This window comes from Parus major, chromosome 1A (assembly GCF_001522545.3).
Source record: "Parus major isolate Abel chromosome 1A, Parus_major1.1, whole genome shotgun sequence".
Classification (NCBI taxonomy): domain Eukaryota; kingdom Metazoa; phylum Chordata; class Aves; order Passeriformes; family Paridae; genus Parus; species Parus major.
In genome coordinates this window covers 63,305,856-63,322,717 of record NC_031773.1, presented here as the reverse complement: position 1 = coordinate 63,322,717, position 16,862 = coordinate 63,305,856, and the positions used below count along the sequence as shown (strand labels likewise).

The 16,862-nt window shown below is 39.6% G+C and overlaps 1 protein-coding gene across 2 annotated transcripts; it reads left to right on the top strand.

Moving 5' to 3' along the window:
- The first annotated feature begins 150 nt into the window (after positions 1 to 150).
- On the top strand, positions 151 to 14,380 carry GOLT1B (golgi transport 1B). 2 transcript variants are annotated; one of them, XM_019006703.2, is made up of 5 exons: positions 151 to 271; positions 5,668 to 5,759; positions 7,475 to 7,653; positions 10,352 to 10,433; positions 11,371 to 11,753. In XM_019006703.2, exons 1-5 carry the CDS (start codon positions 247 to 249, stop codon positions 11,377 to 11,379), a joined length of 387 nt encoding a protein of 128 aa, XP_018862248.1. In that variant the 5' UTR covers positions 151 to 246; the 3' UTR covers positions 11,380 to 11,753. The 2 variants fall into 2 exon arrangements, with proteins under 2 accessions (XP_018862248.1, XP_015483798.1); XM_015628312.3 differs by lacking the exon at positions 11,371 to 11,753 and adding an exon at positions 11,760 to 14,380 and having other exon boundaries at positions 152 to 271.
- The last annotated feature ends 2,482 nt before the right edge of the window (positions 14,381 to 16,862 follow it).

The window sequence follows — 16,862 nt, the reverse complement described above, 5'->3', positions numbered from 1 at the left end:
CGCCCACCCTCAGCCACTGGCGCGCGGTGCCTGGCGCGAGCGCCGCCCCTCCGCCAATCAGCGCCGGCCGCAGGCAGTGTGGCCGTGAGAGAGCGCCCGCGCGGCGATACAAGGCGGCTGCTGATTGGCAGCTGACGCGACCAATGGGCGGGCGCCTCTCATGCGGCGGGGTGCGTGTTTCCGGAAGACGTGGCCGCCGCCGGTCCCGCTCCCGCTGGTCCCGCTGGTCCCGCTCCCGCCGTCACCATGATCTCCCTGTCCGACACGCAGAGTAAGCGCTGCCGCCGCTCCCCCGGGCAAGCGGGGAGGGGCCGCCCACTGCGGGGTTGGGGGCGTCGGGGGCTGGAGGGTCCTAGGGCGGCTGAGCTCGCCGGGCCCTCACCCTTTGTCCACGGCGGGGCCTCCCGGGAGCAGCCGAGTAGGGTCCGGCTGGGCCCCTGGAGACCGGCTGGAGCCCGCGGCGGGGTGGGAGCAGACGGGCGGGGGGAGCTCTCGCGGCCGCATCCCCGCAGTGAAAGCCTCGGCGGTACCGGGAGCTGGCGGAGAAAGGGAGATGAAATGGAGAGCGGTAGGGCAGCGCTCGGCAGGGTCTCTCGCCCATAGGAGAGCTCTGTCACCAGCGCGGCCGGCGTTTGTCTGGGGCTGCGGGTGCTCAGTGTGCTGTGCTGTGCTCTGGCGGAATCACAGAATGGCCTGGGTTAGGAGGGACCTTAAAGATTATCTCACTCCAACCCCCTGCCATAGGCAGGGACATCTTCCACTATCCCAGCTTTGTCAGAGCCCTATCCAACCTGGCCTTGAACACTTCCAGGAATGGGACTGCCACAGCTTCTCTGGACAACCTGTTCCAGTGCCTGGCTACCCTTACAGGAAAAAAACTATTCCTGTAATCTAACCTAGCCGCTCTGTGGGTTTATACCAATCCCACTACGAATGAATGAATGAAGGAAAGCTGAAAGGTAAACAAAGTAGTGCTTAGCTCCATTCTTCCTGTGTACCTCCCTGTGGACATCAGTGGTCTAGAACCACTTAATTATCTAAATAGTTTTACTGTGCTGCTCTTGCTGGTACCACACCAAACGTCTGCAGGTGACACTAAAGGGGCTTCAAGGTGAGGACAAGGCATTGAAGTAAAAAAAAGGAAAAATACTTGTATGTGGCCATAATTTTGTTTCCACTGAAGTGCTTGGAAAGAGAGATTAAATAAATCAGAGTAAAGAAGTTCGTAAGAGTCCTGGCAGCCAGGAGGACCAGCGATATCCTGGGGCACTTCAGGAAGTGTGGCCAGCAGGTCAAGGGAGATGATCCTGCCCCTCTACTCAGCCCCAGTGAGGCCAAATCTGGAGTGCTGTGTCTAGTTCTGAGCTCCTCAGTACAGGGGAGACAAGAAGCCAAATCTGGAGTGCTGTGTCTAGTTCTGAGCTCTTCAGTACAGGGCAGACAAGAAGCTACTGGTGAGGGTCCAGCAGAGGGTCACAGAAATTATGAGGGGTCTGGAGCATCTCTGTTACAAGGAGGGACTGTGGGATCTGGGTCTGTTCACTCTGGAGAAGACTGAGAGGGCATCTCATTAATAGATATAAATATATCAAATTGGTGCTAAGAGGACGGTACCAGACTTTTCAGTGGTGCCCAGTTTCAGGACAAGGAGCAATGGCCATGAAGTAAAACACAAGGAGTTTAACATCAACATGAGGAAGCACTTCTTTACACTGAAGGTGTCAGAGCCCTGGAACAGCTGCCCAGGGAGGGTGTGGAGTCTCCCTCTCTGGAGACATTCCACACCCACCTGGGCACGTTCCTTTGTCACCTGTTGCAGGTGACCCTGCCTTGGCAGGGGGGTTGGACTGGGTGATCTCCAGAGGATCCTTCCAGCCCTAACAATTGTGGTTGTGATAACAGCTTAAGCAGCAAGGTAAAGGACAATGATAGGCCTTTGATTTAAATTACCATCTCATGTATGATGCATTCTGGTATGATTGCCACAGAAGGAAATGAGTCTGCCTGATAAGCACCACAGCATCAGTTAGGAAAGGAGGGTGTGAAAAAATTCGAAAAAACCAAAAAGTTAAAATAGCAAAGTTTTGATATCAGGATATACTGGAAGTAAAGGTATTGGAGAGCCAATTAAGGCCAAGGATGAAGGCAGGCAGCAGAGTTTAGCAGCATTCAGGATCAATGATTTCTTGAGATGTTTAGATACTGTGCTGTTACTGGGATGAGTATTAAACTTTGGGGTTAGTTTTTAGATTTCTGATTGATTAAACCCTTGTGGGCTTTTCTTTTGCCCTTAAATTCCTGTCTGGAGTATTTGTTGGTAAAAAAAAATTAAAATCTCTTCAGAAAGAGACTTAATGTTTTTCTTTTGGTCAGTTCCTCATGTGGGACCTTCAGCTATTTCAAGTGCTAAGACTGTTGATTTTAACTGTCAGAGACAAGAGTACTAAATAAAATACTCACATTTAGGGAGTTTAAGGTTTGGGGTTTTTTTCAGTTTTTCTGAAATTCTGAAGCTAGTTCATCAGGTATTTTAAAATTCACTGCTGTCTGAAAAAATACAGAGTTAGCCATAGAGTCACTGGTGGAGTAGTATGTTAAATACTGCATCAGTTGATGTTTGGAAAGTTAATTCTTCATCTGTAGTCTAGAACATAATTTTAAGTGGTGTGTTGAATGGTGTTATAAACCACCAGTAATTGCAAAAGGATGCACTTAGCTTTTCCCAAATTAAATTTTCAATACTAAAAGATACTGCTAGCAAAATAATAGTTATACATTGAATATAAACTATTAGTTTTTGCCTTCTAAAAACCTATAGCGCACAATTCCATTTTATTTTGCACTATGTAATGCTCTATAAAAGGCTGGGGATGTGTATTGTCTGTCCTAATCTTTCATGAGCAATGTATCTTAATTTTGAATCTTAATATCTACTAAGCTTTTTTGACACAGTGCTGCAGTAGTCTTGCACAGCTTATGGAATTTCTGGAGAAACATTAATGAAGGTTTGCTTCCTTGTCTCAGGAAATCAGAATAATCCAGAATAAATACAACCTGGCTAATGCGTGCTTCTACATTTCTAAGCATTGATATGTTTTATTTGACTAATGTGGGAACGCTCTTCTGCTTTCCTGGGAAAGCACAGGAGAAAAGATTCTAAAATAGTTTGCTCCCTCTATAAATATTCATAGTTTGTTGTTGAAAAGCTTTTATACAAAATGCCAGCACTTTTTCTTTTCCTTCCTCAAAGAAGTGTAGTTAAATATATTTACAAATTCTGATACAAATCAAGTCAGTAACACCCTCTGCTGAGCTATCAGCATCAGGGGATAATAGTCCTGGACCATTCATCTTCTTCCAGCAGTTATTTTGGGATAATGAGAATAATGTTCATTTCTCTTTTTCCCTTTTCCCTCCACTAACCAGAGAATATGGGCAACTTCTGAAGTGAATCAGAATCCATTGTGGCAGAAGTGATTACAAACGCGTTTTGGGTGATTAGAGAAGTGTCAGAGTGGTGATTGCAGCAGCTGTTGGGAGTTGGCCTCTGCCTCCTTGCCAGATCCTTACCTTGAGCTGTGTCTGTGGGAGGAGTGAATACTCACTTCCCATGACTGCATATTTATCTTGCTGGCAGCTGGTAACTCCTCTGGAGTCCTGCCTCCAAGTGTTTTCCTTCCAGAATACAGATTGTTTCTGCTCTTCTGAAGTAAAGAGTACTGGAGAAAAGGGCAGCTGCAATTGTTATATTGCATTCAGTCACCAGATCCATTGGAAATACAATTTGCAATTCCGTTTTTCATAGTAAACAAGTAGGGAGAGTGCCTGTAGTAAATTGATTGTATTGAGTTACTTAGTGTTTTTAATTGTGGACTGTTAAATGCTCATAGTAACAATTTAAAGTGGCAGGCAACACTATAGAACTACAGTTCTAACAGCATGTGCTCTGCAGCCTTGCTGAAAGCCAAGCCCTTAGAGAAGTTTGGGGATTGGAATGTAGCAAACGAGCTGTTTTGAAATTTATTTCCAATAGCTACTTGGAAGTCCTGAAACAGGCATAATTATCCTCCTTTACTCCCAAGCTTATCAGGCAACAGCAAATGACCAACTACATCAACAAAGTGCAATTAAAATATATTGAGGTAGATCTGGCCAACAGTAGCAGTGAGGACTGTGATTGTGGATGTGGTTTTTTGTTTGTTTCAGGACAGCCTGTGTGAAACTACTTGGAACTTCAAAATACACATATATACAGGCAGAATAGTAGGGCATGTTTTCCTAAGCTGTTTTTTTGTCCTGTAGATTTCTAAATTGTCTGGTCACAGGGAAAGCAATAATAAATGTGTGTGTTTGCAGCCCTGTTGCTGCTGTTCCTGGCTTTTCTCTCCCATTCAGTCTGTGTGAGAACCAAAGGAAGGCTTTAGAGATACAGAATTAAAAGCAGTATGTATTTCTAATAACTGTTTCCAAGATACTTTAGAGGCTATTGTCAAATGGTAGTTTTAATCATAGCTTGACATTTCTAGCCCTGTTTCTCATAGAAACCTTCCATCCTACTCTTGGCTTTCCTGTATTTCTTGAGCATCCTTTGCAGAACTCAAAGTTTATAGAACTGTTTAGACTGGGAAAAAACCTTTAAGAGCATTGAGTCCAACTGTTAATCCAGCATTAGCCAGTTCATAGTATAAGCAAATATATTAAGTGCAAAAGGTATTTAAAAAAATATGAAAATTAAGATCATAAAATGAAAATTTTCATAAAATATAACTGCTATGCAACATTAGCAGTCTAGAAATATTGTATCTGTGTGTAATGTAGATCTGCCATTTAATTAATAACAAATATGAAGCATGAAAATTATAATTGAACATTAATCCCTCAATATTTAGTATCTACCAGTCTTGTGAAAACTGGCAATTGTCTGGAGGCCTAGGCTAGTGTTTGATAGCTGTCAGCACATGGGTAACTTGGAAAAGTCCTGCAGGATTCATCCAAGTTGTGTTCCATCTGGAAACTGAGGGGAATGCAACTGCTATGCAAGGTCATGGGAGATGGAACATGAGGTTTCAGGAGGATGGAGAGGACCAGGGTACTATTACTATGGTAATAGTACTACTGGTACCAGGGTACCATTGCTATGGTAAAGTTAATGGGATGAGAGCTGCAAATCCCAGAGTATTCTGATTTGAAAGAGAAGAATCACAAGGATCCGCTCAGTGATCCACAAAGATCACTGAGTCCAGTTCTTCAGTGAACGACCCATACAGGAATCAAACCCACAACCTTGATGTTATTTGTACCGTGTTCTGACCAACTAATCTAATCTAGAAAACAAAGTTCCATTATCTCTTTACAAAACAATCCTTTTCTCCATTAGCAACTAATCAAAGGGACATATGTCTTTGCTGTGTGTATATATGCATGATTGCTTGTCTTTGAATTCAATTTCAGTGTCTACTTCCAAATACGGACTTTTTTGATAAGCAGCTTCCAAAGATCTGTCTGTCGAAGTACTTGGTGTCTACAAGATTTATATTTGTACACTTGGAAGTTTCTAAATTTAAAATGTCTTTAGATTGGATGTTCTAATTTTTTTCCCCAATTTTTATCCATGACTTTTTCTTGGTACCATGTTTTGTTACATGACTAAATTTGCTTATTTTTCAGAGATTGGAATGGGACTAACAGGCTTTGGAGTGTTTTTCCTCTTCTTTGGAATGATACTCTTCTTTGACAAAGCTCTTTTGGCTATTGGAAATGTAAGTGCCTTTTGAATGCTACTTAGAATCAACTATGTGATCTATTAAAGATAAACTAAAAATAAAACAGTATGTTATCAGTTTGAAGCTGCATGACAGAGATTACTGTGGTAATTTGGTATAAAGGAGGAGTTGTGCTCAGTGATAGGAGTGAATCATTTTTCCTGCTTGAGGTTAGAACAGCTCACACTGATGTGAAAATACCACCTTGGGTCGGGTCTGTGGGATGTTGGTAGACAAGAAGCAGCTTGTTCCACAGTTGTTGTGCTGCTGCAAATGTGATTTTTTGTGATCCTCTAAGATAGCTGTCAATTTAAGTGTATGTTTGGATAAGAATCATTAAGTTTGTGCTAGCAAATGTAGCTTTGCAGTGCTGTATGAGGAAAGAAAGAAGTATGAATTGCTGACATTTCTGGCTTTGGAAGAGTCAGACCTCTTTCATAAAAGAGAAATTCAGTATCTTCAGCTTTTACTGAATTGAAGTTGTTAGTCAAAGCACCACAAAAAATAAATCCTAGTTCTGGTACATGAAATTTCCAATCCAAATATAAAATGACAGGGTGTTTTCTGCATGTGATAGTCTCTGTGCCTTTGCTGTTTTCAGCTTTGCCAGCCAGCCAAAGCACAGCCTGATTGGGAGAGGTTCACCCCTTGTTTTGCTGATGCCTAAAACTCTGCAGCCAAACAGATCAGTTTCATTATCAAATACTGATATTCCCTGAAGGGAAATATAAAATTGTGTATCTGAATTTGGGTGCATTAGTTGAAGCACTGTTATGGACCATCAAATCAAGTGTGCAGTGGAGGAGTGAAAAATGAAATAATGCTTATTTTTTCTTTTCCTAATGTAAGGTGGAAATACGAGATCCTGTTTAGGGCAAATGAAAATGTAGGTAGGAAGAGACAATGACAGGCTATGTGATAACCAAAGATAATGCAAGATAAGGTACTGTATCCTTGCAGAGAGTTGTTTTTATTTTAAAAAAAAAGTTATATCAGAAAGGGCAGGAGGTTCTAAGAAAGTGATTTATTGAATACCGTACAAAACTTAAACTCGAGTAAACCAATCTTGAGTAAAATCTGAGATACTATTCCTTTCTGAGCAGAAATGTTGCCGAAATAATTCTTAGTCCTGTTGCTGCAGGACACCAGAAATAGTTCTAACTAGTTGGCACCAGCGTGATAGTGTTTAGTCTATACTGGAACAAAAAAATAAACAGTAAAAAAGCTCTACACAGTCAAAAACAACTGTTCAGCTTTTTCCTTCTCTGGCTTTGCATTATGAGTAGGTCAGTTGAAGCTGTTGATGTCAGTGGCACAGAGCAGAGGTGCTTTTTATGTCTGTTCTTAGTTTTTTAGGAACGACTGATGTCAGTAGTACTAAGCTTCAGCACCACTTGTAAAAATTGTATGTATGTGACAGGGCAGATACAGCTGTTCTCAGCAGGTCTTTTGTCTTGAGTGTGTTTGGCAGAGACCACAATGGATAGACTCTTTACTTTCAAGCAGCTGAGAGCTACAAGTGCTTTAAGATGGACCTTACAAAAGAAAATCAATAGTAAATTCATTCTCACCAACTGTCTTTTGGTATTAAAAGAAGTTGTGCAAGAAAAGCAGTCTAATTTTGTAAAATACATATATATATATGTTTACATACTGTACTTGGGAACATAATTAGTTGTTTTCTTTCTTTGGTTTGTTTATGTCTTTTCTAGGTTTTATTTGTGGCTGGCTTGTCTTTTGTTATTGGTTTAGAAAGAACATTTAGATTCTTCTTTCAAAAACACAAAATGAAAGCAACGGGCTTCTTCCTGGGTGGTGTGCTCATAGTTCTCATTGGTTGGCCTTTAATAGGAATGATCCTTGAAATTTATGGATTCTTCCTATTGTTCAGGTAAGTCTTGTTTGAAAACAGCTTTGTTAGTTTATCTAGGAATAAATGTATTTGTGTAGTGTTTCTGTGTTAGAGTTGACAAAGCAATATACTTCAAGTGTTCCTTTTGGACAGTTGTAATATGAAATTGTTTATTTACAAGTTGGTAAGTATTTTTCCAAGACTCAGATCTGCTAATGTTTGTGAGGCACTTATCAAAGTGACTTTAACAATGTTGATGTCTGACCAAAGAATTGTAAAGCTTCAAAATGTGGGAGCCCAAATTGTTAGCAGTATGAAGTTTAAATATCTCCTCATGGAAAAGGGGTACTTGGTACTTTTTTGGTGGGGAGTTTGTTCTTTTCTTCAACAAATGGGGAAAAATATTTAGTTACTACCATCCTAGATTTGTAACCTTACCATTTCATCACTATGGCAGCCCAGGGAAATGATGGTTTCTGTCATGTTTCATTACAATTGTGCCTTAGGGTCAAACTGCTTGTTTGGGTTAGCAGTATCTTGACTGAGTTAAGGAAAAATGGAAATTCTATTCTTTTTAACAGCAATCTTGAAACATGTTATAACTTTCACAATGTGTCATTTAAGTTCTTCATAAATGCAACTGTAATTGTGAAAGAATCTGACTTGTTACAACCTGCATAGATATCTATATTTTTATCTTTATTTCCATGGTTGAAGTTCTATGCTTCCCTACAGAACAAAGGAAAAAATATGCAAAAAAGGTAGAAAGGGAGGCTTCTGGTTGTTCTTGGACTTCTGTTCAGATGCTGACCGTTTTGCTAATAGTTATTGATCAAATTTCAGACCCTGAAGTGTTCAGTGAATGGCTAAATCATACAGTTCCTGTTAATCAAAGTGAAACCATTGTTCTCATGGAGCTCTTTTTGTGCTCACTAAAATTGTGTGTTAATATTTAGTATTTAGTTCAGATAAAATGTTTATTTTTAAAAACAAATTGAATGTGGCTCCTACTGGAGACTGTAAAATTTCATAAAAAAGAATTTTGTGGGTTTAATGTATTTCTTATTATTCTACTCTGTGTTACTCTGAATTCTTCATTGCAAGTGCTTTGATAATCACAGTATTTCACTAAATACATTGTCACTTCTTGCATGTTGTGCTTGGTTTAATCAGCCAGTACAAAGCAAGTAGAATGTGTTTCCAGCAAAACACTCTCCTTTTAGAAGATCTCAAAAGAGTTATAAGTTAGTATGTCTAAGCAGGTATGGTTATGTATTATCTAGTGGTGCTTGCAAGGTAAAATAATGTTGAGAGGTTTACAAAAGATCAATAATTATCTCTAGGACTATCCATTAGCCTGAAGGGAATCAACAAGGGATGAATAATTCCAGGTGTGAATATTTATCTGACCTATTTTAATTTAAAGCATCTGGAGACTAGTGGTTTGGACTGAATGATCTTGTATGTTTTTTCCAACCCTGATGATTCCATGATTCTGTGACCATCTTTTCCAGTGTTTATTTGTTGGTAGAATTTAAATCCCTTGCTACAAGGTTGGCTAGTGACTACTTCAAGCAAAGCTTTTTGTTTTGCTTTGATCTTGTTCAGTTCAACCATCATCCTATTGCTTCTTTCTGAAGAAGTTATGAAGTCTTTCCTCAAGCACAATTTTATGCTGTTCCTCAGGGTCCTGCAGCTTGGTTGCATAGCAGAAAACTACCCTGGCCATTATGGGACAGTTCTTATAATCTAAGGTGCTTTTGGAGCCTTGTTCAGATTATAGCATTGCAAAGTTATGGCTGACAATGTTATCCCTACTGTACTGACTATTCCTTATTCTTGGACACAGCAGTTATTTTACTCTGTTATAAGTGGTTTCTGTGCCCTGCCTCACAATTTACTGGGCTGCTGAAATGATCTGATCTTTAAAAAATAAATAAATAAATCTGTAAATGCCCCCTTATTGGTGTGGGCAAATAGTTCTAGCAGTGTCATGAAAAGGATGATGACTTGTGAAACATCGCTGTTTCACTGTGGCTGAGGCCTCATTGCATGTTAATCCTTATTCCACACAGGGAATGTTAAACATGAGTTTGCTGGGAATGCCACCAGCTGGCTGCAAACAGCTGAGATACTGCCACAGAAAACTTGTTTTTCTGCTGCAGAGATTAAGTAGACAGTGCAGGGGCTACACCGTAGCAGTTAAGCCAGGCAACATTGCCAGGGTCATGATTCAAGCCACTGACTTAAATGTGGGAAATAAATGAATACACAACTCTGTCATGCTTAGTTAATGTAAAGTTAATTTAGTTTATGTTACTGTAGTTATACATTAGTTAATACATAGTTTTAATTAATCAGAACTACCTTCACTTGTTTCTGCTTTGGGTCTTGAATGTATTTCTGTAATATAAAGAGGAATTATCTCAAAATATGTATGTTAATTTTGAGAAATCCGTTTTGTTGACTAAGTTGGGTATTCTCACTTATTTTTTTATGAGCTGAGGGTTGCCAGCTATGAAGAAAATTAAATCCATTTTAAAAGACACCATTTCTTTCCTAGTTTTCTCCTTTCTCTGATGAATGTGTATGGATATATTTGGTAAACAAGTGTGCTGCTAACAAGTTGCAAGATTTATGTAATCTTAGTTTAAAAATTACCTGCTATTTTTTTTCATGTTATAGCAATATGAGAAATTTTAAAAACTAATACAATCTTCTGATGTCTTACCTAAAGGGGGTTCTTTCCTGTGGTGGTTGGCTTTATTAGAAGAGTTCCAGTTCTTGGATATCTCTTGAATTTACCTGGTATAAGCTCGGTAAGTTTGGTACTTCATGCAACAACTGAAGCATGTTCTGGTTTTTATTCCACTGGTAGAGCACTTGTAGAATTGCATCAAAAATAAAGCAAATACAACTTTGGAGTGATGATTTCAAATGCATTCCTGTACAGTTCTTGCACCATAGGCATCACATTCATTCCTAGGGAGAGAGTTCTAGGTGTAAAAAGAACAAAAGGATGCATTTGCAGAAGCTGCCCTTGCTCATGGGTAGTGAAGTGGGCAGAGCCCTGCATTGTGACCAGGAGTGCTGGGGTGAATCCTGCCACCTCCCTGGGCCTCTTCTCCTGTCTGTACAATGAGGAGGACACCATTTGTGGTGCAGTATTTGGGTGAACTTAGGAAAAGTTTCCTGTAAAAAGTGGCCTGTAAAAAGCAAACTGTGGAGTTCAGCGTTAAGTTGCAGCTTGTACGGTGAACCCAGAAACTCTCAGGATGTATAGTCATTCATCAGATCTATTTACTGAGGTCCACTGCACCAGACTGTATCCTTTATTTTAATCAGATTTGTATTTTTTCAAATGTAGTTTTCCATTTTTTTAACCAAATGGCCAGGGATTTGAGGACAATTAACAGAAAGATGCTAATCTAGGGTGTTTTCAGTCAACTACTTTTACTGTGCTAATTTTTCTATGTATTTTAATATAAGCATTTGTAATACTAGTTTTGAAAGCAACAGTTTTAATACATACTACTAAAAATTAATGGTGAGAATAACTTAGATGCATACAGGCTGTTTTTTAAAAATGAGTGTTCCAGATCATCTGTTCCAGTCTCACAGTTAGGCCAAGTTGTGGCTCATAATTCATGATCAATTGAATGTTTCATCTGTCAATTGATCTTAATCATATTTTATTTGATCATAATGGGGTTAAATCTTGTTTTTAAAAGATAATTGTTAATGTTTTATTCAAAGCCTACGTAGGCTCAGAAGAGAATCCACAGTAATGGTCAGTTGAAATATCTTCCTTGGTCTACTAATGCATGTGTGGCTGAGACTATTGTTTTGTTTTAACCATTAAGCTGGCAGTGTTATCTGCATTCCTCTATTTTCTTTCTCATTCTGTTGCATCTTCATGTTGCACTGTTAATGTCTATATGAGAAAAACATGTTATGCAGAAACACAATTGCAGTTGTAACAATTTTGGTTTTCACAAATCTGAACCATGAGACCTCGGTGAGTACTACTTGACTCTCATTTCCAGTCGCATACTAACTGTGCAAGTAGCAAGCAGTATTTGAGAGTAGTAGAGACTGTACATAAATGTTATCAACTTAAAACCTTTTTGTCTCCTTTTCCACAGCTTGTAGATAAAGTTGGAGAAAGCAACAACATGGTATAATGACGAGAGGGTGGAAGACTGATCTAAACTTTTACTGTATTATTTATAAAATCCCTTTGAAGAATACTCAGCACAAAGATTAAGTTGTGTACAAAGGAAAAAGCTTGTTACGTTCTTTACATAACAGTTTAATTTAAAATGTATAGTCAACGATATACATTAGAAAAGAAGCTCAGCAAGTATGCTTCTAGGAAAGTAACTCCAGAGTTCGGGAAGTAAACTGAAGAGGGGAAAGTCATGGAATAACCCATGTTACAGCTGTTCAAGAACTACTTTTGTTGGGTTTGGAAAACATGCTAGAGGCAATGAAACCTTGTGGAATTAACGGTGCCTGTTCTTTACCTCCTTATTTTGAAGGTGTAGTAGAGCAAACAGGCCTACATTTTTAATGGTGACCCAAATTTACCCAACCCTTTGCTTGCTATCCTCAGAGTGCAAAAAAATCATACAGGAAACTTCTTGTGTAACAAGAGATGCATCTTTGCATGAAGGTTAAGATGACTATTCATCTATAAGTGTATTATGACAATAAAAAGGAAACCCTACACAGTTCTGTTGTAAACATTTTTGTAAATATGTGGCTGAAATACAGCATTGTTATCTTAATGTTTCAAAGCCAAATGTTAGTTGATTGTATTTGCCTTCCATTTCGGAAAACGCAAAAGGTCAATCTTTAATAACTTTGGTCTTAAATGTTGGTTCTAAACATGTAGAGCTCAGTGGGAAACTCTGGAAGCTGACTTGCAGTCCCTCCAGGTTGTTCTCCTTGAGCCATGTTACATGTGCATCCTGATGAGAATGTAGCCCCTTGTCACTAATATGAAAACTTTGTGAAATATGCTTAGTTCACAAAAAACTGCATAGGTTGAGGTGCTGATGTGAACCCTGTGACATGTAACTTATCAGAATTTGGAGCTTTGTTTTTAAACAGTTTGAAACTAAGCTTTCTTTGTTTACTCTGGAACTACAATTTACTTTTATTTTTTACGGTAATAAAATAGAAACTTAAAGTTCTGTGTATGTGAGTCTCTGGGGAGAAAACGGAGTGACTGAGGCTGACTAAAGATCAAGTGCCAATCTCCATGTGTTTGTAACTTGTTACTGGGTTATCTGATTATCTTCAAACAAGTCTTGGTTACAGCAACAGATTTGTTGTTACAGAGGGCTCTTGGCTAACCTGGAATAAATGTCCCCGCCTAATGTACGGGTCACATTTCTGCTTCTGTTGGAATGTTCGTTGTGCACTTTCAATAATCTTAGTTACAGCATCCTCACCTAACAAACCGTGCTTGTTCAGTGAATTGTGTTCATGCAGGCAGGGAGGGTTTCTGTTGTGTTTGACTTTCTTTTCCCTTTCATATAATCCTGAAACATTTACCCAATGTAGTATTAAAAGTAGCTATGTAGCCTAAAGGTCTAATGACTGTGGGGGGTTTTTTGTTGTTGTTGTTGTTTTTTTTTCTTTATTATGCAGTTAAAATTTGAATTTTCCAAAGTAAGTTCTAAGTTTAAAAAATCCTCATATAACAACCCTTTTGAAAGTTGCTCTGAAATCTATTTGTATAAAACATGTGTTTTTTTCATTGCAACTGTATAAATAGCCACAATCTACTAGTATCAATGTTTAATTTGCTACCTTCTAAAATAGGCACAAAATGATTCGGAAAAAAACAACAAAACGGCCTGTTATTTTACAATTAATAACATCCAAAAAATCTGGGTTTGTTTTATATATGACCAAAAATGGCTTGATGTCATGTGCTTTGCAGTTTAGAGACAGGAGTAAATATGACTTGTGGGCTCTACCTCAAAAGATAAACCAATTTTAACTGGTCCTATAGCTCTGTTGTGTGTTACAATGTTAACAAAGACTAGAGAATGCTACCTACAGCAGCTTAGCCAACTCATCCTGTTTTCTGTGGTAGGGCACTAGTCTGTGCTGTGGGAACCATGTGCTGTCTAAAGCAGACAGTGTTCATCATTTACCTTAGAAATCAGCTACCTGAAGGTTTTTGTTCTTTGGTCTTGAGAAATAATGTGAAGGAAAAGGTGGTTTGCACCACATGACTCTGGATCTCTGGCTGCAGCAACTTGCTTGGTAAGCTGAAGTACCTTCATCAACAAGAAAGTTGATGATGTCTTTTGGAGGTGGTTAATGTGTTGCTGTGGATGATCTTTTGCCTCTGAGAAGCTGGGGTATATGCAGGTCATCTCATTTATATTTAATTAATTGTTTTACATCAAAAGTCAATTTTTTGTCACACGTGAACTGTTGTGAAAAGCATCTGAGGGAACAGAATTGTATATTGAATTTAGCATAGTCTATCCCTCAAGGTAATGTTGTCTTTGAGATGGTTTTGCCAAGATAAATATGGGTGGCAGCAAAGGTCAAAACAACTTAGCCTTAAAGTGTTTCTGTCCTTGTAAAAATATCTAACAGAAACATGCTTGGAATGTTTCCCCTTTTAAATGTAATTTATAATTGCTGCTTTAAAACTCATAAGGATGGATCTTATTCTGAGCAGATTAATACTGTAAATATCCTTGTCATACCTTGAATAAATGGGTACCTTTTTCTATAATTTGTCTCTGTGTCTTCATGTGCATATTTTAAGAAAGTCTGGTGACAAAGTTTCCTTTCCAGAGGGTCAGGAGTACAAGCTATTACTGCTTGGCCATCTTACACTGTTGTGACTTCTACAGTAAATAGGGGCTTGGATTAATCTTAAATAGAAAGGTTTCCTCCCTTTTTACAGCAAACCTTTTACATAAGCATCCCCCTAGTTTTTCAAGTTCCAGTTTCAGACAGAGCACAACAAAATATGAAATATCAGTAACGTGGGAAACTACCTCCTTTTTTTTCTGCAGAAATAACTGTGAAACTTCAGGGAAAAAAAGAGTGTGTTGTCTAGATTTTGGAGCAGGTTTTTAGTCTATTTCAAGGATATGACCATGGGTTCTCTGTATCCTAGAAAGTGGGCTGATAAGCAGGTTTAAAATTGCGTGGTGCTCTGCAAGCTTGTGACTTGTTGTTGAGTTTAACAGAGCCAGGAGAGCAGCAAAGTGAAGGGTTTAACTGTTTGTTGAAGTGTTGTGTTGGTGCTATGTACCAGTTAGTACCTTAAAAATTAATTTGACCAAAGTTGTTTGTAGAGTAAGAATTCCAAAGAACTGGCACTTCCTAATTTCAAAGGAGAAAAAAAAAAACAAAAACCCACAGCAATGTCTGGTTACATTTGTTAAACTAAGAGAGGTATAATTTTAATCTGTATGTAGCTCATGGCCAGTTACTTTCAGTGACTTGTATGCTGTTCATTAACCAGGAATACTTTGGCTTTGTTACTGCTCACAATGTGGTACCATATGCAGTTTAGAGTCTGTCAAAAGCATTGTAAAGAAGGAATCTTGTCCGTGTGGCAGATGCCAAAATGAAGGTTTTATGTGATTACTTTAAATTGTTTACCAGATTTCAAGGCACAGACTCATCTACTTGTTGCCTTTCTGGATCACTGATGATCAGTCAGGCTGGAAAGTAGAGTCCATATCCCTAAACCAAACGTCTGTCTCCCAGCTGTCTCTTCAGAGGTCACTGCTAGCCCTTGGACTCCCATCTCTGCTGCTCTGGCTGCTGCACCCTGGCTCACTTTGGCTGTTCTACCCTTCAGACTGCCAGTACCAGCTGTGACATCACTGGCATGTCATTACCAGACTGATTTACCAGCAGAATTTGGCCCTTGTGGCCCATTTGTTCTAAGTTCTGCCCCTCTGATATTGATTTTGGCACATTAAAGCATCTCTTAGAAGACTTGGATCTCATGCTCAGCCCAACAAAAAGATTCTGCAGCTGTGTAATCCCTTGCCAGGCCTAATGCACCACAATTATATGCTAAAGCATCCTCCTCAAACATGTAACAGTTTACAGAAAAATGACATGGTTACTATGGGGTGATTTGGTGTGGAATTCATTATTTCAGACTAAGTAGCATGACTGATAACCTGGGATATGGAACCATATCTGTTTATAGGAATGCATTTATGTGTTAGTTACCAGTCATTAATGGTAGTTTAATTAACAGTTTACCTGCTGAGGTAGTGCATGCCCAGAAATGTGCTTGCCAAAAAGCATCTGTGCTTCTGTATCCTTTCTAGCAGACACCATATTCCACTGAGTACTTCTTTTCCAGGGAAGGTGGTGAATCTGCTATAGAAATATATAAGTTTGGGGTATCTTATTGTTCACAGAAGCATTGGATTCATAACTGAGCACTACAGGACATGGTGGTCCTTCAGTCAGGGGTCCCCTCACGGCCAGCAGGAGGAGCCACGAGGAAGCAAAATTCCCAGGACCTGGGGTCAGGGATGGCAGGAAGGGCCCAGGGGCTTGAGAGGGTCACCCGGCTCCCTGGGAGCACCAGCATGGAGCCCACGTCCCTGCAAAACGTGGCTGGGAGGTCAAGTGGTGGTATCTTGTGGTATCAAGGGCAAGACATACCTTTAATTGTCTTCAATCAGCCCCAGCACATGCCAACAGCTCGGTGCCCTGTGCTGGTAAGTGGAACCTGGCAAACAGCTTGAAATTTCCCAACTAGCTTTTTTTGTGCACTTCTTTCTGAACTCTTTTTAGGCTTGATTTAATTTAGACTGGGGAACCGCAGTGTAGCTTTAGAGCATAAAGAGGATGTTGAGCTTTTCATAGAGCGCCATCGGAGCCAAACCACTGAACGTCAGCCCTTCTCTGGGCTGGCAGGGTTTGAAGCAGCCGGGTTGTGCTTGGGAAGTTGGGAAAGCAAGCTTTCCACTTCTGCACAGCCCAGCTGCCTCACTGCCTCCTTTTCTCCAGGCACTCCAAAGCTATTCCAGCAACATCGGAGAAATCAAGATTTCACATTGATTCCTGCAATTTAATTCTACTACTTTGAAATAAAAGGCTTTTCTGGACCTAAATGTTTTACACCGCCAAATCCACCATAGCCATTAAGTCAGTCTTTAAATATTGATTTTATTTTAATAATGAAACCAAGCAGTTGTGCATTGAATCTTCCAGATACTTCAGCTGAGTGGTTT

Excerpts from the sequence above, each read along its gene's own strand:
- GOLT1B (XM_015628312.3), top strand. The coding sequence starts at position 247 with ATGATCTCCCTGTCCGACACGCAGA. Across the intron at positions 7,654-10,351 it reads GGATTCTTCCTATTGTTCAG|GGGGTTCTTTCCTGTGGTGG; the intron begins GTAAGTCTTGTT and ends TCTTACCTAAAG. Across the intron at positions 10,434-11,759 it reads ATTTACCTGGTATAAGCTCG|CTTGTAGATAAAGTTGGAGA; the intron begins GTAAGTTTGGTA and ends CCTTTTCCACAG.